General features: G+C 26.7%; 3 protein-coding genes across 4 annotated transcripts; all 3 read left to right on the plus strand.

Moving 5' to 3' along the window:
• Positions 1-11,803: 11,803 nt before the first annotated feature.
• Positions 11,804-15,571, plus strand: LOC115698029 (uncharacterized). Its single transcript, XM_030625210.2, has 2 exons — positions 11,804-12,010; positions 14,952-15,571. The coding sequence occupies exons 1-2, from the start codon at positions 11,894-11,896 to the stop codon at positions 15,192-15,194; spliced, it is 360 nt and encodes a 119-aa protein (XP_030481070.1). The 5' UTR covers positions 11,804-11,893; the 3' UTR covers positions 15,195-15,571.
• A 1,604-nt stretch (positions 15,572-17,175) lies between these two features.
• LOC115698091 (uncharacterized) lies at positions 17,176-19,302 on the plus strand. Of its 2 annotated transcripts, XM_030625267.2 has the most exons (4): positions 17,186-17,397; positions 18,560-18,760; positions 18,861-18,921; positions 19,084-19,196. In XM_030625267.2, the coding sequence occupies exons 1-3, from the start codon at positions 17,287-17,289 to the stop codon at positions 18,912-18,914; spliced, it is 366 nt and encodes a 121-aa protein (XP_030481127.1). In that variant the 5' UTR covers positions 17,186-17,286; the 3' UTR covers positions 18,915-18,921; positions 19,084-19,196. The 2 variants fall into 2 exon arrangements, with proteins under 2 accessions (XP_030481128.1, XP_030481127.1); XM_030625268.2 differs by lacking the exon at positions 18,861-18,921 and having other exon boundaries at positions 17,176-17,397; positions 19,084-19,302.
• Positions 19,303-20,621: 1,319 nt separating this feature from the next.
• On the plus strand, positions 20,622-21,648 carry LOC115697290 (PRA1 family protein B4). Its single transcript, XM_030624231.2, has one exon. It carries the CDS (start codon positions 20,745-20,747, stop codon positions 21,435-21,437), a length of 693 nt encoding a protein of 230 aa, XP_030480091.1. The 5' UTR covers positions 20,622-20,744; the 3' UTR covers positions 21,438-21,648.
• Positions 21,649-22,810: the final 1,162 nt, after the last annotated feature.

A 22,810-nucleotide genomic window follows, 5' to 3' on the forward strand; every position in this document is an offset into this window, starting at 1 on the left:
TTTATGAGAGAATTTCAAAAAAATAAAATTACTTGCAACTACTCGAAAAAAGAGTAAAAGAAAAAAAATTAGATATATACACTTTGTAATTTTAGTGTTTCATTAAAAAAAAAATAGCCATATAACAAAAAAGATGTTCCAAGGTTATCAAGAAAGAGTCTCTCATGTGCTTCAAAAGAAAGAAGATTTTGGAGTAATATTTGAATGTAATGGAGTGAGTCGATTGGAATATTAAAACTTATAGTATAGGTGAGTTTAAACAATATTTTTTATCTACCTTTATCTAAGCCTAAACGTTAAAGTCCATTAAAGTCTTTTTGATTTCAAAACATATATTGTTGACATTAGTGGAGAAGGTTAAATGATGCAAGCTTATTGATAATTGGTTTGTGGAATTGTATGGATTGAGTCAAGGATGTATAGTGATTTTCAATTATTTATTTTTAAGTATGAGTCGTATTCCTTTTTCTTATTTGAGAGCTAAAGTTAGTATTGGGAGCAATTGGATTGAAAATCTAGTTTTATAAGAGTTGAATCTTGTTAATAGTGGTGATGTGGTGTGAATTGAAGTAAAGCTTGCTTTGTGTTCATTTATTTTAGATTATTCTCAATCTTTACTCGAGGGTGAGTAAAGGTTAAGTTTGGGAGAGTTTGATAGACTATTTCTAGGTGCATTTTATGAAGTTTTTTTAGAGGTGTGTTTCAGTTGATTTTATTTATTTTGTGCAAAATTATGCTTGTTTTTTTTACTTATTTCAAGTTTGAATGGTAAAATTCATAATGTGAATTTAAAATGAGAAGAAACATGTTAATTGAGATCAATATGATGAATTTATCTGGAATTTTAAGTTCTAATATATAATTGTGTGAAAGATTCTAAGTTTTGGATAGGGCTGAGCATAAAATCCGAAAAACCGAAAAAACCGTTCAAACCGACTTACCGAACACCGTTCAAATCGAAACCGTTTAAACCAAAAACCGAAAAAACCGACAACGGTTAAAACCGCCATTGAACGGTCGGTTTATATTTTAGTAACAAACCGACCAAAAAAACCGAAACCGACCGACAACCGTATATTATAATAATAAATAAATTTAAAATTTTAAATATATATAATATTTATTTACTGATATATATAATATTCATTTTTTATATATTCAGTTTAATATTAAATAAAAAAAATATTTTACTTGTACCATATATATATACAGTAAGTATATATGACTCACTGTTAACAAATTCTAAATATCTTAATACATTTAGTTTAAACTAAAAAAAATTATATATGAGAAACCGATTAAAATTGATGAAATTAGGTGCATGTGGTGTTGTAAACTAAGTTACACTAGTACAGTAAAAAAATTTAAAGACTAACATCATCATGAGTTATATATAATATATGCATGCATATATAGCTATATATACTTACTGCTTCTGTAATAATGGGGATCAGTAGTAGTAGTAGTGTTGTTATAATGAGGGAGACGAAACTCATGCATCATCCAATCAGTTTTGGTGCTTTATTAAGACCAATATATTTATTATTACGTAAAATTAGCTTGTCTATCCTAGTTGTTTTCCAAAATCCTGACCCAATCACTAGATTTAGTCTTACATTTTTCTTGTATTTTTAATTTCTTTTGCAAAAAAAATATATCACTCTTTATCTTATATTTTGCAGCACTTAAATTACTAAAACAGAGTCTAAATGTACTCGGCAACAAAGAAGAAAAGCATTGTTTATTTTTTTTTTCTACTTTCACTTTTTACAAAGGAGAAAGTTATTTCCTTTTTTAGGCAGAATTTTTTTTTTCGGTTTTGGCGGTTTGAACCGACCAAACCGCGGTTCACAATGGTCGGTTTTAAGAAAGTTCCTGGATTGGTCGGTCGGTTTTCGGATTGCACCAATCCAAACCGAAAACCAAAATTTGGATTTTTATATAGAAAAAAACCGACCAAACCGACCGATGATCACCCCTAGTTTTGGATGCTCAACACGCTCAGCTTGTGATTGAAAATCAAGTCTGAAACTTCAAGCTAATTTTTGACTATGATGTGTTCACTTTGAGGGAAAAATATTGTGAATAAAAGTTCTAGATTTCTCTTTCAGCTTTTCAAAAATCTTGAATCGTCTAATTCCAAGCAATATTTAAAGAGTTATGGCCAAAAAATTATTAGTCATCGCTCCAGGAAGCTCACTGCCAAAATTGTAGCTTCAAGGTTGCAACATGCTCTTGCAGTGTCACGGCTCGCCTGCTTTTAGGGGCTTGGTAGGGTTTTTTAAACCCTGATTTAAAAAATTAAAATGAGGCTTTTGATTGGGACTTTTAGGGTGACAAAAATATAGAGAGAAAGCGACCTTGGAGGCTACAACCATTGATCTTCAAAGAATTTCTTTCTTCTATCTTTAATTTCATGTTTCTAATTAGTTTTTATCAATTGTTCACAATAACAATGAGTAGCTAGACTTTTAATTAGGGTTGTTAATGGAGATTGTTTGACACTAGTTTTAATGTGATTTAATTCTTTTCTAATTTTCTATGTGTATCTATTTTATTCGTACTTAATTTCTTTTAATTGTCTGATCAACAATTAAATGTTTTATGATATCAATTGAAAATTTGATAAGTGAGTATTGATTATGCCATAGTGAAATAGACACATATTTCGATATACAACAAGAGTACCTATATGGTTTGTGTAGCATTTAGGATTTTTATGCTTAGTGCCTCCTATATATTTAAATTTATCACAAGAGTAGAAAGTTTGCACATATGTTGAGATTTATATATTCTAACTCGAATATAAGTTTCTTTAATAAATCTGCCATCACATGAAAATTAGAATTTGAAATTAAATTATATTAAACTATATAAAGTATATTCAAATGAAATTAATCACCCGAAGCTTTAATCATTGCTAATTTCACTCTAATTATTTGTTTTCTTTCTCAGTGGAATTTACACCCGTTTTTCTTATTATATTATTGTTACCAAATAGAATTTATGAATTTAATTGTGTAGTAATTAACTACAGTCCTTGTGGGAACGATACTCTATTTATCATTATATTACTTGATTTGACTATGTATATTTCCACAATAGTGATAGAGATTGGTGACAACTGTTTTGGGGGATGGCTCATGATAGAATTCAGTGTTGGGATTCTGGGATAAAATATAGAGTTGTTATGCTTTGTTGGGCATTGTAGTCTTACGCAATGACAAGGCGTGGAATGGTAAAAATAAGATTGTTAAAGAGGTGGTTTTGTTGACTAAGGGTAGTTTTGATCAATGGAGTTGTGTTCAAGATAAAATTTTCATATCCTCTTTATTTTCTCTACAAGACGGCGAAGGGCACGAGCACTGGATTGCAATAGTTGGTAATAATATCTAAATCAATATCGATGTAGCTATCTTTAGCAATCAAAATAAATATGAGTATGGTTGGGTGGCGCGAAACTCTTCTGATCAGATTATTATGGCTCAAACAGTAAGCTGGATGACGAGAGTGGTTGATCTTGTTCTTGCTGAAGCTATCGGGGTTAAGGAGGTGTTGAGTTGGTTGAAAGAAATAGGGTAACATGATGTAGTGGTAAAGTCGGACAGTTTGGTCACGATCTAAGCTATCTGAAGTTCGTTAGATATGACTTTTATTTTTGAGTTCTGCATTTCAGAGTGCATATACGAATTCTTTTTTAGTTTGAATATTATCTTTTTGATTAAGTAAATTGTGTTTGCTCATTATTTAGTTAGAGCTTCGTAATTAAATACTACGATTCCAATTAATTTACGTGGTTATACCTACTAAGATTTTTTTTGAGCATTAATTATCCTATATAATACATAAGGCCCCGAACAAAACTTTTTGCTAAAATAATGGTTTAAAAAAATTATTTAAATATCATTTTATTTCTTAAATAAAAGTCTTACTATTTTTTAAATTTCGCCCTAGACAATAGATACAACCCTACCTATTTTACTATCTTTTTAATTTGTATGTGTGGCTTGGTATATGTGTAGGTAGTGATGAGAATTGAGAAGATTCTCAATCCAATTAGGTATCTAATATTAATAGCATGGCTTTATATATAGTTATTAGGGTTTAGAGTGAGGGTACCATGTGCTTTTATATATGTGTCACTATGAAACTATATGCTGCATGCGTTTTACACATGCGTATATATATATTTAGACACACAAAATATATGTATATATATAGTTTAGAATGAATGGAAGAGGTTGATCGATCCCAGAGATATTTATTATGTGTTTTAAACATGTCCACACATGTCCATCATCGAAACTTAACTATCTCATAATCGATTATTATCTCATCTGTTTTCCCACCACCCTAGCTACCTATAATCATGAAGTATTTATATATATAAATATATATATATATTTATATATATTTGTATGTACAAACTTAATCGAATCGATCTACATGATACTCTTCTTATAAACATAATATAATTAAGGTTTTTCTTAAGCATAAATAGTAGAGTATATTATTATGTGTGATAATTATTAAATTAAGATATATAAAATTTATGATCATATCATACTTAGTTTTGACACCCTATTAGTATTTTTTACTCTTACCATACCAGATTGGTCAATTAAATTCACGATAGGTTTTACTGTTGAGATAGGTCAATCTCGCGAGACCTAACCCACTGAGATAATATTTTTTTAATAGTGCATGGTGCTCCATATGCAGTATCGATCTTTATAGTGTGCAAGTTGAGCTACTACATAAGACAAAAAAAAAAAAAGATTCAATATATTTTTTCTTTAATATCTTTCAATTTTTTTGATGAACTTAACTTTTTAAAGGGCTAACAACTTGTTATTAGTCACTTCCATCTCAATTTTTAAAATTCATTTTTAATTTTATTACTGTTTTTAGCAACAACAAAAAACAAAAAAAAAAAATCAATTACTATTATTTATTATTTTTTTTAAAACATTTCATATTTTTTTCTCTATTTTTTTTGGAATCATTAACAATTTAGTTAAAATAATTTGAGTTTTTTTAGTGTTTTGTAAAATATATAACTATATAATAATATTTAAAAATATTATTTATAAATTGTATTTTTTTTGGGTCAATTATTAAAATTTAGAATGTGACTTCTAAAATATTAGAACCATGTGCATATAAATATTAAATGATCAATGTTTATGTTACAATGTTACATATATAATAACTTAAAATTAATATTATTATTATTTTCAATAAAATTAAAAGCTTATTAATCAATATTCTAGCTATAAAACACATTATAACTTTCATATAAGGATCTATAATATTGTTTTTTATTTTTATTTTTTATATATTAAATAAGATGATGTGAATTAGAGTCTCATCTCAAAATCAATTGGTGATGAGTGGAGCAGCTCATGTTCTTATATATGACTCATTAATACTTTTACATTTAATCCATGTAGCACAATGTTCTCTAATATTCCCCCTTAAGATAGTGGCTATTTTTGCTCACCAATCTTGAATCACCTTATTACAGGTCATGCTATTTGCTTCCTTATTTTTGTTCAGATCTTAAGCGTCTTTGCACCATCTAGATCTCGTGCGGCTGGTTAACTATCTAGATAGGTGTAGATTGAAAGCCCGCTAACTAGGAATGGCTCTAATACCATGATGAGAATCATGGGGTCTCATCTCAAAACTAATTGGTTATAAGTGGAGTAGCCTATATTTTTATATATGGTTCAATACTTTTACATTTAATCCATATGGGACAATGTTCTAAAAGATGATCCGAATTTGTACCTATTACCATATATATATAAACTAATATATATAGTTATTGTTATAGGTACTAGCAATTATTAGAAGCAAAGCAAGTGGGGTTGACAATGACTATAATCAAAAGACATAGAATTAAACTTAGGTGGGAAAACCCCATTATAAAAAATCATGCTTTAATTTTGGTCCCCTATATATATATGGTCCAGTCCAATTCAATTAAATTCAATTCAATCCAAGCAAAAAAAAAACACATTATTCTTTAGTCTTCTTTCTATATACATATACATATAGTAACAAAAAAGAGGGAAAATTCAAGATAACCACAACATTTACTTATTTAATTTATATTTTGTATAGTTTATAAGGTGACCGATGTAGCGGATTGTGATTGGTTAGTAATTTATTATATATTATTTATTAAATTAAAATGTGTGAGACTTAATATTAGTATTTAGTTGTATTAGAAAATTAAATAAATAATTTCAAAATACAAATTTATATATAATTTAGAATACAATAATAATATATAAAAATTAAGTATACATACATAATTGACCCATAGCAATTACCGCAATTTGATAGTGCAAAACTATCAACTAAGTTTTTTTTCCTAGGTCTCTAAATCAAAAGCAGTTTTATTTATATCAAAATGTATATAATTGTGATGTGACAATATGCATTTATAGAGTTAGGGAGGAGATTTAGCTACATAACCTTAGTTGGACTGGACCTACTCATCAGAGACTTCAGTTAATAGAAAAACACACACTTTTGCTTCAACTAAATTTTACACACACATATGCTAAGCCCAATAACTATTAATCACAAATAATATGGGCTAACACAACAAAGAAAACAAAAATACTGGATTTGAGTAAAAATTTATAATTTTACTGCCACACAGAAATTCTTACAAAAATATTATTTTTTTATAAAACAACCATAAAACAACAAAATATATTAATTAAAAACAACAGTAGAATAACAGTGAAAATTTGACACAATACAACGTATAAAAAATATACAATATTTTTAAAAAAAATTCTGCCTCATAATATAAAAAAAAAAAAAAGTAGAAAATTCGTGATAAAAACTCTAAAATAAAATCAATAAAAATTAATGTAAGTCTAAATAAAAGTCTATTGATTATAAGTTAATCAATTAATTTGAGATTTTCATTTTTTTTATGGAAATTTGGTATTACAATTTTTTTAGAATGCTTGTACGTAAGAGAGATTGAGTCAATAAAGTAATTATGAAATAACAATCACAAGAGAAAAGTAGAGATCTAAAGTTGGTTTGACCAAGTTTAATAACTCTTTCCAAATTCTTTATTTCAACTTTTAATTTATAGAGGCTTGCTTGTCATGACAATATAGTCTTTGAATTCTTCAAAATAAATTAAGCAATTTCTTGGTGAATTTCTTATGAGAAACTAATTGTTTAGAGAGACAGAGATCGTAAAATTAAAAGTTAATTGATGATAGTCCCTTTAATGACTCTAAAAACCCTTTAATTAACTACTATAACTATTGCTTATATAGTTATTAAAGAGGTACAGTATTACTATAACTCTTGCTACATATAATATTTCTACTAATTAATTAATTAAATTGACTAATTATGCTCTTATTAGGGCTCTACATAATGAATTTTTTTACACGGCGTAATCCGAATACTCACCCAAACTAAATCGAAATAATTGAATAAAAAATACAAATTGAAAAGCCCAACTAGATGTAACCCGTCCAATATTTATATTAGACGGGTTGAAAATTATATCAATTCACTCAATCAACATGAACTAACCCGATCATGTTAAGAGGAGTTTTATTTATATAGATATGTGTTTTTATTATGTAACTAAATACTATACATAATATATGCATGGGTTACAGCTGTCATTATCAATTGATTTTGAAATGAAACCCTATACATCTATTCTTACTTCCTCAACCATACACTTACATATTCTAACAATTAATGTATATACATTTATATATAATATAACTTATATACATATTTTAAAAAAAGTTTAAACTAGTATGTTTGTATTATGATGATTGATTTAAATTTTGAATTTAATCTATAAATACATGTCTCAATATCACAATTGATTAAAATATAAAAATTAAATTTAGATAATAAAAACAATATTAGTGGTCGGTTTGAGTGGGTTAACCCGACCAACTCGACTAACTCATTGATTATGTTATTATTATTTTTTAATTGAGCTGGTTGCACTTAAATTTTTGTAACCCGATTTTTATATTAGATTAAATGATCAATGTAGTATAATACGACCAAACCGAGCAACGTGCATCCTATGCCCTAGTTGGCGTTTTGCTGAGATTCTTCATGAGTCATGCTTAATTAAGTCAATTTGGTCAAGATGTTTACTGCTATTGAATTGTGTTATATATTCCCATTAATAGGTTTGAATTCTTGTATGAGTTTATATATATATATATATATATATATATGCTTTGAGGAATAATGGTCCCAAACAACTTATTTCAATGGGTCTTCTGTACACATGGGAAACTCCCTGTTAGTGGCTGCGATTGTTAATACATTTTTAATTAAAAAATGATTTTCATTTTGTTATGTTTAGATATAAAACCTTGATTCCAAATATATTAAGATAAGATTTTATGTATATAATTAAAATTTGATATAGTGCTCGAATTTTATGTCCTTTTCCAAAAATAAAAAGAAAAAAGAAAAGAAATTCATGTTATGTGTATGGTGTGGATTAATGCAAGCTTTTTAGACTGAATGAAAAATAAAAATTCATGTTATATATGCCTTTCAAAAGACAAAAAGACAAAAAAAAAATGGTCATAAAATTAATTATAAAATAATAAAATAACACAAAATAAAATTGTGAAGAAAGGCACATATATGACACTCATATAATTTGATTTTATATAGTAAATGTTTTTATTAGAAATTAGCTAAATTAATAACAATTAAGTGTCTAATATTTCTTAGATGGCGCCGGTTGATAAAAAAACTAAAGTAAAATCAGTTAAAAAAGATTATAACATTACAATTAATCTTAAGAACACTTATATTCAAATTCATCTAGTTACCGTTCAAAACACATAACAGTAAAAAGTGTTGTGTACAGCAGATTCATTCAACCTCGCAGCTTGAGCACTCAACTATTTTACAAGGTACATAACTGCACTACTAATTATTCTTTAAGTCGCAGAAAACTTGTTATTCCTAACCACTAATTAACATTAATGATTTGATGGCAAGCTATTGAAGAATAAAGAAGAACCGCTCAAAATACATAATAGTAGAAAGTGTTGCACACAACATGTTCATTCAACCTCGTAGTTTGAGAACTCAACTATTTTGCAAGGTACGTAACTGCACTACTAACTCTTTCAGTCGTAGAAAACTTGTTATTCCTAACCACTACTAATGATTTGATGGCGAGCTATTGAAAAATAAAGAAGAACCAACAACGAAACAAAATAAAATACTCAATCCAATCCATTCAACACGGTCCAATCTGCAAAGTGTGTTGATATCCGCACTTGTGCGGATTGGATTAGATTGAGAATTCCAAAATCAGCGCTTGTGCGGATCGAATATTAATTTATATGCAAAAGTAATTGATCCAATCTAATCCACACCTATTTATATATATTTATAAATTTATAAATGTATAATTCATATTTTAAAAAAAATAATTTAAAAAATTAATGCATATGGTATATACTTGAAAAAAGCTACATGCAAGGTATGCATGCTTAGTTTTATATTAGGTGCTATATAATTTAATTATAAATAATATAAAAAATAATTATATATGATTTAAATTATTACTATGGTCTAATTGAATTTTCTTAATAAAAAGTAATATAATTATTTTGTAAAGTTATTTTTATGTATATTCAATACATGTAAATAATTAATTATTGGATGAAGAATATTCTATCATTTTTTATAAAAATTTATCTTCTAATGCATATAATATGTTGTTTGCTAAGTAATAAAATGTTTACTCTAGTGTAGTAATATCTTAAATATTCTAAGAAACCACAGTATTTCATAATTTGTCCATATATATATAAATATATATTTCTATAAAATATATATATATTTTTAATAAAACGTATTGTAAAGATACCTAGGTTGATGCATTATAATTAGTTTTTATAAATTAGGTTCAATTAAGTGATGTTAAGTGCAATACATGTATGTTTTATTTTTTTTAATTAGGTAATGTATTTTTTTTAATTTTTAAATGGGGTATGAGATTATGATCTTTAAGAAAAAAAAAATAGCTATTGCTATATTGGAGTGTCATTTGGATATGATTATATATGTGTATTTTTTTAAATTTTTTAAACTTTCTTAATTAGGTAACGTATCTGATAATGCATATATTGTAATTTATTACATTCTTAATTAAAACTCACATAATCAAATTTGAGTGTGTTTATATATAGATTGGATTTGTAAATTTGATATAAAAGTTTTTTATTCTTAAACTTTACGAAAATTATGGTGTGTGAATCAGTTTATCATAACTAAAATAGAAAGCAATCAATTCCTTAGTACAACCATTTCAATTTAAAATATAAAATAAATAATAATAAAGTTAAAAATATGGTTAAAAATATTTATAATATTTTAAATTTAAATTTTTTTATATAAAATATTTATGTAATTTTTTTATTTTAATTCAAAGTTAAACCAATAAATTTAAAAATATGATTAAGAATATCTATAACACTTTAAGTATTTTAAATTTAAATTAAAATTTCTTTATATAAAATATTAATATAATTTTTATTTTTAAATATATATAATAATATTATAAAATTAATAAAGAATATCATGTTAATTAATAGGATATTCTGTTAAAGTTAAAGTAGAAATTTAAAAATTAAACCAAGAATTCAATTACATAGCCACATTTTATATAGAATAGATACGTTTCAAAATTTAATATATCAAATGTATATATATAGAAGGAAAATATAATCTTAAAATAAAGTAAATTAATTTCTTTTTATATACAATATTTTTTTGTCTTTTTTGAATTTTATTATTTATTTATTTTAATTTATTGTCAATAATATAATAATTTATTTTATTTTGTTGTTAGTTATATGTGAAAATAATTTATATTTTGATGAATATTAAATAATTTATATTAAAAAAATAATTAACTTAAAATAATCGATCAAATCTACACTATTGTAAATTGGATTTAAGCTCTTGTATACATTGGATTGGATCCAAAATATAAAATTTGCACTAACTATGAGTGAAATAGTGCAGATTAAATTACATAAACAACCTAATCCAACAATCTTAATACTTCAGAAATAAATTTTAATAACTTGAAATAATTCAATACATGTCAAAGGTCGAGGGTGGGTAATTTGTGTGTGTCTAACATTACACTGTAAATTAGTAAAAATTTTAAGATAAATACTATTTTGGACTTTGTGTTTTGCAAAAGTTATAGATTGGATCCTCTATTTTGTTAAATGACAAAATGGATCCTGTATTTTCTAAAATAGTAAAAATAGAACCCTGAGGTTAATTTTTGAATTTTTTTTTTTTTTAATATAACCAACTTGAAGACAATTCTTAACACGAATGGATACAAAAAATGTAAATAGATTTATCATTATAACACATTTAGATCGGATAATAATGAAATTTTATTTTGATAAAAAAATCAGTTCAGGGTCCTATTTGTACTATTTTAAAAAATACATAATTTATTTTATCATTTAATAAAATAAATGATCTAATTAATAACTTTTGTAAAATAAAAGATCCAAAATAATATTTACTGAAAATATTATCATTGTGAAAAAACAGTTCACATGTATATACATCTTAATAATGAAAAAGACTATTGACCTTTTATAAGAGAGAAGAAAGAATTATGTCGGCTGCCCTACACACGTGTGAAAAAACGTGTTTTGAATTATCATTGAAAACTTAATTCTCTTAAGAATATATATATATATTGCTACTACTATAAATACACAACACCAAACAATATATATATATATGTATGTATATATAACAGAAACACAAAACTATAAGAATATATATAATAAGAAGAAAGAAGAAGAAGATGCCTTGCCTTTACATAACAACAAATGTAAACTTAGAAGAAGAAGGAGTTGATACTGATTCCATCTTTTCTGAAGCCACAAAAGCTGTCTCTGCCATTTTTCAAAAGCCAGAAAATGTATGTCATTTATTATATATTCATTAATTTCTTTCTATATATATCCTTATAATCTCCTCAACTTCATCATCAAATGCATATCATTAAACAATATATATATATATGGAAAATTATGTAATGTATCTTTGGGTATATGGATGTATTTTTATCTGTTTAAAATAAATTTTTTTAGTTAAATTTTTTCTAATGGTTATGTACGTTATAGTTATAATTTAAAATATTCTGTGAAATTTTGAAAAATTAAAAAAAATCTAACACGCTTAAAATATGATTCAAATAGTGTGCTGCACGCGTGACTATTTTATTTTATACGCGCGTGAAATAGATTGTTTTAAAACTCCTTTCTATTTTATAAATTATTCTGAATTTTTTAAAACTTTGTAAGATATACACAAATATGAAAAAAAAAAATAAACTTAAAAATTCTTCTAAATACTGAAATAGAGTGTATATCGATGCATCTCTTTTAATAAGATGCATTGTAAAAATCACTCTATATATGTTTAAATATATCGAAAAAAATATTATTAGCTCACCTTAAAGTGTCAAGTATTATATAAGAGGTGGTATATATATATATATATATATATATATTATTAGTATATTTTAATATCAAAATTTATATAATTTAATTTAATAAATAATAAAAAAATTACTAACTAATTAATTAATTATATAATGTTATTTTGGTATGATGTTATATGGTACATAAATGTAGTTATATATTAGCTTAAATGGTATTGTCTTAATATTCAATTCCAAATTGATCTATATGCATACTACTAATTCTTTTCTATTTTTTTTTTTCTGAAGTTTTGATATTTCAATCTCTCTTATACTTATATAATTATTAGATTTAATTGTACCATAATTGACCTTTTATTTTTTTTTGAAATGGGTACCATAATTGACCTTAATCATACATTAATACATATGGATGATTTACAGATCTAATTTGTACAACCAAAGTCTATCTTTTGTTGTTAATATATAATACTTAATTTGTTTGTTTTTTTAGTAAAAGTGCACTACAAAAAATTTTACTTTTAGTTACAATAAAATTTATGACTATAAATAAAAAAATTGTGACTAATTATAAATTATTATTCTTATATTGTGACTAAAAGGTCCGTGACTAAATGTATTAGTCACAAAAATTACAATTTATTGTGACTAAATGTATTTTTAATCACAATACTTGTTGTGACTAAAACTAAATTAGTTATGATAACTTGTAATTAAATACTATGTTTTAGTCACAAGTAATATTTTATTGTGACTAAAAGTCACATTTAGTCATAAAAAAATTATATTATGACTAAAAAGTTGTCTATATAACAGTTTTTTTTAGTGGTAGGATAATATTTATTTATATGTATAATATATATATACATTGGCGGACCCAGAATTTAAAATGAGCGGGGCAATAAATTTTAAAAAAATATATAAAGTGTAGTTAGTGGGATTTGAACATTTACCCTCTAACTTATTTGTCATCTATCTTAAGTCTTAACCATTACATCAACTTACTATTACGTCTTTAAATATCACCTTTTAATACAAATATATGTTGTAACTAATTAAAATACATATATATTTTTTTCTCGATTTTTTTTTCACGCCCCCCTCGCTACAATGTGAGTCCGCCCCTATATATATATCTCCCGACACTTTACATTTTTGATATTTTCTTTTATTTTGTATAATAATTAAAAATGTTTGTGTAGTAGCTTAGTAATCAAAGGACAATAATTATAAATTAATATTCAATTAATAATTAATTTATAACATCATCACATATCTATTATTGTACATACTTTAATTGAATTATAAAAGGAAGATTTCATCTTTTAATCACTTTCGAAAAGAAAATTCATCTTTTAAGATTTCATGCATGGCCACTACTATTATATGTATATAATATATGGTCTATTCATAGAATTATATTATATATTATTTATATTTGCAGTACACATCTAGATCTATATTTATATGTGAAGTTTTCTTTTTTATTATTAATTAATATGTATTTGTAGTAGTTCACATTAATTATAGTAAGATAAATGTAAAAGAGAATGGATAACACTGAATTATATTATTATTTATTAATATTTTTAATAAAGTTTTATTTATTTAATGATATTTTATAATAATTATTAAATAAAATTACATGAAATTTAATATTTAACTATTTTAAAATACTAATTAGATATATTATTATTATTTTTAATATATATGCATATATTTATTATAATTATGTCAATATGGACAGCTAACTACTTTAATTAATATACATGTGAACAGTATATTATTTATTGGCTCACAATGTATGATCATGGATATGAATACTTTGGCATTAATTTACTTATATTCTCAACGTGGATTTATATGAATATCATGATCATATTATTATATATATATAAATAATATCATATTATTTTAATACAATTAATTTCTTGATCTATACAATTTTATTAGTAATATTCAATTTTATGAATTTCACTTTAATAAACAAATAATGTAAACAAAACTTGTTTTTGAAAAATAATTAAACAAAATAACTGATCGAAAAAAATTACATCCGTAGGTATAATAATTATATTTTAGTATTATTATATATATACACACATTATTGCATGGAAGTAAATTTTTTCACTAAATATATATGACAAAAATATTGTATATAATTTTTTGTTATTGAAAGTTATATCTATACATAATATATATAGCTATGGTGTAGTTAATAATTTTAATAATTGAAGTAAGATCTAATAATTAACAATATGAGATTCAAATTCACAATACTCCATATATATAGTGACACATATTTATGTGACAAGTTTTTTTTATGTGTATTATTACTCTATATATATATTATAGTTATAAAATACATATGATAATTTTATATATTAACTGTTTTTTTTATTATTATTTTGTATAGTTTGTGATGGTGATATTAAAAGGGTCAGTGAGCATATCATTTGGTGGGAACAAAGAGCCAGCAGCGTACGCAGAGGTAGTGACTATGGGCGGCCTTAACTCGGCGGTGAAGAAGCGGCTCATCTCAACACTCGGCGCTATTCTTCATTCCAAATTAAACGTTCCACCGCCTCGATTTTTCCTCAAGGCTTTCGACACTACAGCTGGGCGGACTTCTACTACTTCTAGCTCCTCAAAATTATGACTAACTTATCGTTCAATTTCGAGCAATATATAGCATTATCAATGTAATACCTTATATATTTCTTTACTTTACTCTAAAATAAAATGGTGCCACTAATTAGAAATAAGCTAACTGCATTAAGAAAAAAAAAAAAAAACTTATATATGAATCACCTTTGAAAAATTATGTATAAAATTGTATGAGCTAGCTAGCTTTTTTCACTAGAGCCTAACAATAATATATTGTTAAGCATTAGTGTTGTACCCTTTTTAATTAATATAATATGTATAATAAGGAAATAAATTATAAGCTATATATAATTTTGGATAATGTTGTATTTATATATATGCATAATATTGTATTCATAATTATTGGGACAAAATAAAATTGTTAGAACATATTGATAGATATTTTTAGAATATAAAAAGGTTGTAATTTTTATATAATTACAGGGCTTTTATAAATTTTTAGAAAATTCTAAATAATTTAAAATGTCAATCAAAATTAATATTCAAAAAATTATTTATTACCGCTTCAAATTAAATATAAGTATTTATTTGTAACAAAAAATTAAATTTAAGTATTTATACCACAAATTACTTTTAATTTCACCAACAACAATATACTATTTTAGATAATGACAAAAATAAGCTTTAAACAACTACTTACCACACGTATAAAAATAAAAAGGATAAATACTATTTTGGATCCTCTATTTTACAAAAGTTACCAATTACACCTTGTCTTTTGTTAAATGACAAAATGGACATTGTATTTTCTAAAATAGTACAAATAGGATCCTGAATTGATTTTTTGTCAAAATAAAGTTTAATTATAATCCGATCTAAAAGTGTTATGACAAAACTGTTTACATTTTTTATATCTGCTCGTATTAAGCATTGTCTTCAAGTTGGTTGTATTAAAAAAAAAGTTGTCAAAAATTAAGCTCAGGGTCCTATTTTTACTATTTTAGAAAATACAAGGTCCATTTTGTCATTTAACAAAACACAGGGTCCAATCTGTAACTTTTGCAAAACACAGGGTTCAAAATGGTATTTACCCAAATAAAAATAGTCGTTTGTGCAATAAAATATATAAATCTTATTTTTTTACATTGTAAATTATTCAATTTTTTTTTTAAAGTTTACAGATTATTCTAAAGAACTATTACATAGACGATCATAAAAAAAATTAGAATAAAAAACTCTCCTAAATACTAAAACAGATAAAAATATAACGAATCAGCCTTTAGCACATTGTAATATAGACCTAAATTATGTTTATCACATAGAGTAATTGCGGCATAAATACTTAAGTGTAACTCGCGTTAAGTAAATTTCCACGTGGCAATCTTTCATTGGTCTAAGTTATTAATTTTTTTTTAAGAAATAGTTGAAATATACCCATAAGAAAATAACACGTAGATAATGACTTAGTATCTAACTGTCAGATAATTACAAAGTTTAAAAAATATGTTAAGTATTATTACTACACAAAATTAAAATTGAATATTTATTTACAACAAAAAAATTAATTTTTTATTGTATCATATATTTAAAACAAACAATTAAACAAGAAGAATAAGAAAGACTCTCTTTGTGGGCTAAAATATGGAATAATTACATAAGATACAATTTTTTATAAAAAAATTACATTTTTACATGTAAAGATTTTTTTTTTTAATATTTTTACGATTTTCTATAGAATAACACGAAAACAACAAGAAAACTACATAAAAGTAACACGAATATAACATCTAAATAACATCAAAACAACAACAAAAAAATAACATATAGATAACAAAAAATCAACAATAAATTTACAAGAGTACGATATAAAAGGACCGTACTTTCTGTAAATAAAATAAAAGAAAATCGTAAAAATATTTAAAATTCCGTAAAATCGTATTTTTATAATTTTTTGTTGTTTTTATGTATTTATGAAAATAATTCCAAAAAATATTATGGGCCCAATTAAATTGGCCCATAATGGCCCATAAACAAAGAGATAGGTAGAATTTGGAAGTAGAAGAAGCAGTGACCAAATTTTGAGAGAACAGAGAAAAGAGAGAGAGAAATTCCAAGTTTGAGAGAATTGAAGATCGAAGAAGACGATGCCTTGCCTTAACCTCTCCACTAACGTCACCCTCGAAGGCGTAGACACCTCCTCTATTCTCTCCGAAGCTACCTCCGCCGTCGCCAAGCTCATTGGCAAGCCTGAATCCGTACAACAATTCTCTCTCTTTCTCTAAACTCATACAAATGATTTATTGTTATTTTGTCTGTGAATTTTGGTTTATCGTATTTTGATTAGACTGTTTCGTCGTTATTATTGCCCGTGTGTTAATTTTTGTTTTTTTTTTTTTCTGGGAAATTGTTGGTATAATAATGGTTAAATATTTAATTTTCTCCTTTTTGATGTTTTAGTTCATATCTGAAACCCTAAACAAGTTGGTTTTGGGTATACATTTTTCAATTACAGAAGTAGGGGTTAAGACCCATAAACCAGTTGTTATGTTTATGTTGTTCTTTTCTTAGGGGAATTGTATAGTTTTGGTTATGAGTGAAGTAACTGAGTATTTTTCATTTGAAACTGTTAGGAGAATATGTAAACTAAAAGGGTATATGGGTAATTGAGTATTTTACCTTTTGTCTTAAGAAATGAAGTTTCGAGAATAGTGAGATTGTATCTCCTCAACAAGCTCAAAGTAAAGTAAATATATATTACTGTTTTCTAGGTAAATATTTAGGTGACTTTTGGTTGGAGATGATGAAATGGAATGGAGTTTCTATTCATTTGTTTAGTTGTATTTTAAAGTATTGAAATGTCTTAATCATTTTGGTAGAATGAATGACTATTCTATCTTAAAATTAGAGGAAAGACTATTGCAATAGATGAAAAAAAGTTAAAATGATTTTTTTATCAATTATTTTTATGCATTTTAAATTTCATTCTATTTGATTCCTCTTTCCATCATTTATATTCTTATGTTTTCATTTCTCCCAACTAAACACCACTTAGTGTTTTGAACTTGAGCTAAAACATTAACTTTGCTGTGTTTCTTTGTGTGTGTGTGTGTTTGAAACGAATTGAATAGCTGTACAATTATACAACAAAAGAACTAAAAGAAAACTATCCATTTTTTATTAGAGACTTTGAGTGTTTTGTAAAAATAGTCATCATGGCAATTTTTATTAGCAAAATAGCCAATATTTGGCGACCAAAAATTACACTGCACTACCATAAAAAGACCATTATGGTTGTTTTGTGACCATAAATGTGTTTATTTAACTAATTTAACATTTTCATGTTGTTAGTTTGGCAAATTTCCCAACATTAATTCTGCCCCTTACTTATTAATGCTGTGATTTTTTTGCTGTACACAGTATGTGATGATTGTGCTGAAGGGCTCAATTCCAATCTCATTTGGTGGGAAAGAAGACCCTGCAGCATATGGTGAGTTGGTCTCAATTGGTGGCCTTAACCCTGATGTGAACAAGAAGCTGAGTGCTGCAGTCGCTGAGATTCTTGAGACCAAGTTGTCTGTACCCAAAAACCGATTCTTCCTCAAATTCTATGACACCAAGGTGAGCCTCTCAACTTCTTGAATTTACTATAATAGATCATGGAGTGTGGTAATACTCCTGCACACTTTCATTTCTCATTGCATTCTTCCTGTTTGTTTAGGCCAACCAAACTCAAGAACATGCACAGTGTTTACATGCATTACACCAGAACTAGAGATCATGTAAATAGTTATACCCTTACTGCTGAAACCCCGAGCTAAAACTGTTTGAGCATTCTTTAATCTATAGGCTACTTTCGATCACTTAACTAGCCGTTTGTTCACGCTATAAGTTACAATACATCCTCTTTCGCGATTCTGATGCTTGTGTTATTATTTTTGCAGGGTTCCAACTTTGGATGGAATGGAAGTACCTTCTAAAATCATATGTCGAAATCAATAGTTTTAGGTGAATCCTCATGGAGATTACGTATATCGAATTGGTCACTTCACCTTCCTAAGACTGGTAATTAAGACAATTATATATAGTATTTCTGTATTCGCTTAGATGTGGCTGAACAAACTTGTATGCTTCTATGGTAATGGTATGTGTTGTTGGGAAAACTTGTGTTGTGTTTCATTGACACTAAATCAAATGATGTTTACCACTCCATAGCTTTGGTATCCCAAGCAAAAATGGTTTACTTTAACAATCAAATTCAAAGAGAAATGCTATAGGACACTAATTAATCGTTAATAAGTATCACTGGTTGACTAATCAATACTCAAATTGAAATCCTTCTTCATGAAGTTATAGCCTAGTCTCCTTAATATATTTATTAAACCTTGAAACTATATTTTAAGATCCAATTTGACCATAAAATCCTATTTGACTTCTTGCAATTTTTATTATTAGTATTATTATATGGTCTTGGGATGCAACAAAAAGTTTGTTCAATCTTTTGATTAAATTTAACAATCCCACATCAGATGTCAAATATCCATCTAAAATATGAAACTTAAAATGCTTTTTACTCTTCTAAAAAATTAATCTTTGTCAAAATTCTTTTTTTATTTTTTATCGTAATTGTTTTTGAAGTGTTTTTGTTATAATATTTAAAAATAAAGGGTAAATACTAAATTGTCCAATTTATTTATATTTTTACGTTTAATTTTTTTTTAATATTTTTATATTTTTTTTAAAAAAAATTAACCCTTTATTTTCTTGGTTGGTGTTGAGAGAAAAAATGATAAAGAGACACCTCTTCTTACTTAATGTGCACGCGTAATGAAGCTTGCAATGACAGGAAAATATATTAACAAATTATAATAGAAATGAAAAATAAATAATAATAATCATAAAAAGCAGTGTCAATTTTTTCACTTAAAGGTATCTCAATTATGTGAACACAAAATGTAAATCATAAAATTAACAATTAATTTTATTTTACCGAAATTTCGCAAGTATAATTTTTTTTTCAGCAATAACTATAATACATTTTTAAAAACAAATAAATAAAGAACCAGTTAATTCATTCAAGCACTCCCATTAAATTAAATTAAATTAATTAAAATATGCAAGAAATATTAGTAGAAACTTAACAATGTACTTAATTTAATTATTCAACAACTTAATCGCTAAGAAAAAAGTTTAACTAATCTTAAATTCAAGAAGCGAAAACCTTGCCAAAAACAAAAACAATATCTTAACTAAATGCCTACGTGGCTCAACCTAACTGGTCATCAATTTCTCTTCTATTCTCTTCTACTAGTTTTCAACTCGTCGTTCCGCGAAACCAACGGTCAAGATTCTGTCCAAGTCAAACAGGTCAAATAATCAAACGGCGTACAATCAATTAAGCATTAAACACCACCACTAGATCTCCACACTCCTCCATTGTCGGTGCCCTAAATAAAATAAAATATATATCTTTTATTAATTATTTTCATATTAAAAAATAAATAAATATTTATTTCCATCGTCTTCTTCCTTGAAAAATCACGCGTTTTGAATCTCTCTCTTTATAAAAACCCCATTCGAGAAAAGATCGAATTTTTATCCAACAATGGCGTCTTCATCTCCACCAGTGCTTCCGATCTCAAATTCTCAGCCTCCAGTTGTCGCTGTTTCTTCCGCTTCCAGTGGTGGTTCGGCTCAATCTCAAGCACCGATCTCAACCCCTGCTGTCCGTACATTCATAAACCACATTTCCGAAAATGTTCGCAACGGACTCTCTCAGCGTAGGCCGTGGGCGGAGCTTTTCGATCGGTCTGCTTTCGCCAAGCCGGAATCGGTCTCCGATGCTACTCTACGAATCCGCAAGAACTACTCTTACTTCCGAGTCAATTACATGGCTGTCGTAGCTGGTATCCTCGCCGTGTCTTTGCTTACAAATCCGATGTCCTTGCTTGTTCTTCTCGGTCTCCTCTGTTCTTGGCTTTTTCTTTACCTATTTCGTCCATCGGATCAGCCTCTCGTCCTCTTTGGCCGTACATTTTCTGATACCCAGACTCTCTGGGGTTTGATCGGGCTCAGCGTCTTCGTCGTTTTCCTCACCAGTGTCGGATCCCTCCTGATCTCTGCTCTCATGATCGGATTCGCTGTAGTTTTCGCTCACGGTGCATTTAGGGTTCCCGAGGATCTTTTCTTGGATGAACAGGAGAATAATCCAGCTACTGGATTTCTATCTTTCCTTAGCGGAGCCGCATCTAATGCCGCAGCCGCCGCTGGTCCTGCCGTCGTTGCAGCTCGGGTCTGAGAAGACCGCGTTTGGGTAATACGTATATAGAAAATTTCGTTTCACTGTTCATTTTAAAAAGAATTTAACTTTTGGTAGAAACAATAAAGTTAAAATTATAGTAATGGATTTTGTATGGATCTATGTTATACAAGTTCGGAACTTTTTGAATCTGGATCTAGTTTTTTCCTTTCTTTTATGGATTTGATAATATGATACATTTCATTTGTAACTTTTGTTTTGATAACCTATATCATTATGTTGATTCTTTATGCACTATTTCATTTTCTGTTGTATGATTAATGCAACAAGTAGATCTGCATGTTGCCTTGATTATGCACTTTGAACTCTTTGTCATTCTGTTAAAACTTCACTTACATTATTAGATGATAGTTGGGTATTTGCAGACATATGCATAGTAGTAGATTATTCTAGTCTTGGAGCATATTAGATGTTGGTATGAGATATTTATCTTTTATCTTTACCTTTGAATTGTAGGCTTAGTACAATATCATCATCATCATCATCATCATCATCATCATCATCTTCTTTAAGAATCTGATTTGAAGATGTTTGTGAAGAGAAGTGAATTGTTATGTTACCAAGTCTTACTAGTTATATCAATTTAAGGGTTATATCTTACCAAGCTACGAAAGCTGTTGTTTGTTTTCAACCAATCCAAGTTTTCCTTTTGGGGGCAGAATCACTGAATCACACACTTAGATTGATGCAGATTTTTGTAGAGTGTTTGTTGTCTGTTTCTGAAGTCTGTGCAATCAGAACTTTAAGGCTTTCAATTTGGTACTTTGTATATTGACCAGATTCCTGTACTATGTATAAAAGGTGTGGTTTCCCTTGGTCTGGTGCCCACTGTAAAAAAAAAGTTACCCATGAGCCAATACCACCCATTTCTTTGTTAACAGAAACTCAACACGAAATGGTGTTTGGTATTCGATATTGAGCCAACAATGAGATTTGTTAAAGAGTATCAATAATAGTACCCAATATTTACTAACCTTATGTGAATAGTCCCCCCCAACATCAACACCATTTGAGGTGTCTGTTATTAAATATTTATGTACTAAATCAAATTTTGATATTTACTTAATTATGTTTCTCTGAATTTTAACATGTATTAAATTATATTTTCTAAACTTTCATAATGTATTAAAATTGAACAAAAGTCTTTAAATTAAATAATTTCAAAAGTTCAAATGATTTTTAATGGTCTTTAAGAAAAATTCAGGAGCATGAGTTTAGGATTCAAAAATTATATTTAGAGGTCCTTTATTTTAATTCATTCTATATAATATTATAGATTGAACATGGATGATTGAAACTTTAAGTAAACTTAACTCTTGGAAAATTTGTTGTCATTGTCATAGATTGAAGTT

The sequence above is a fragment of the Cannabis sativa genome, chromosome 7 (assembly GCF_029168945.1).
Source record: "Cannabis sativa cultivar Pink pepper isolate KNU-18-1 chromosome 7, ASM2916894v1, whole genome shotgun sequence".
NCBI lineage: Eukaryota > Viridiplantae > Streptophyta > Magnoliopsida > Rosales > Cannabaceae > Cannabis > Cannabis sativa.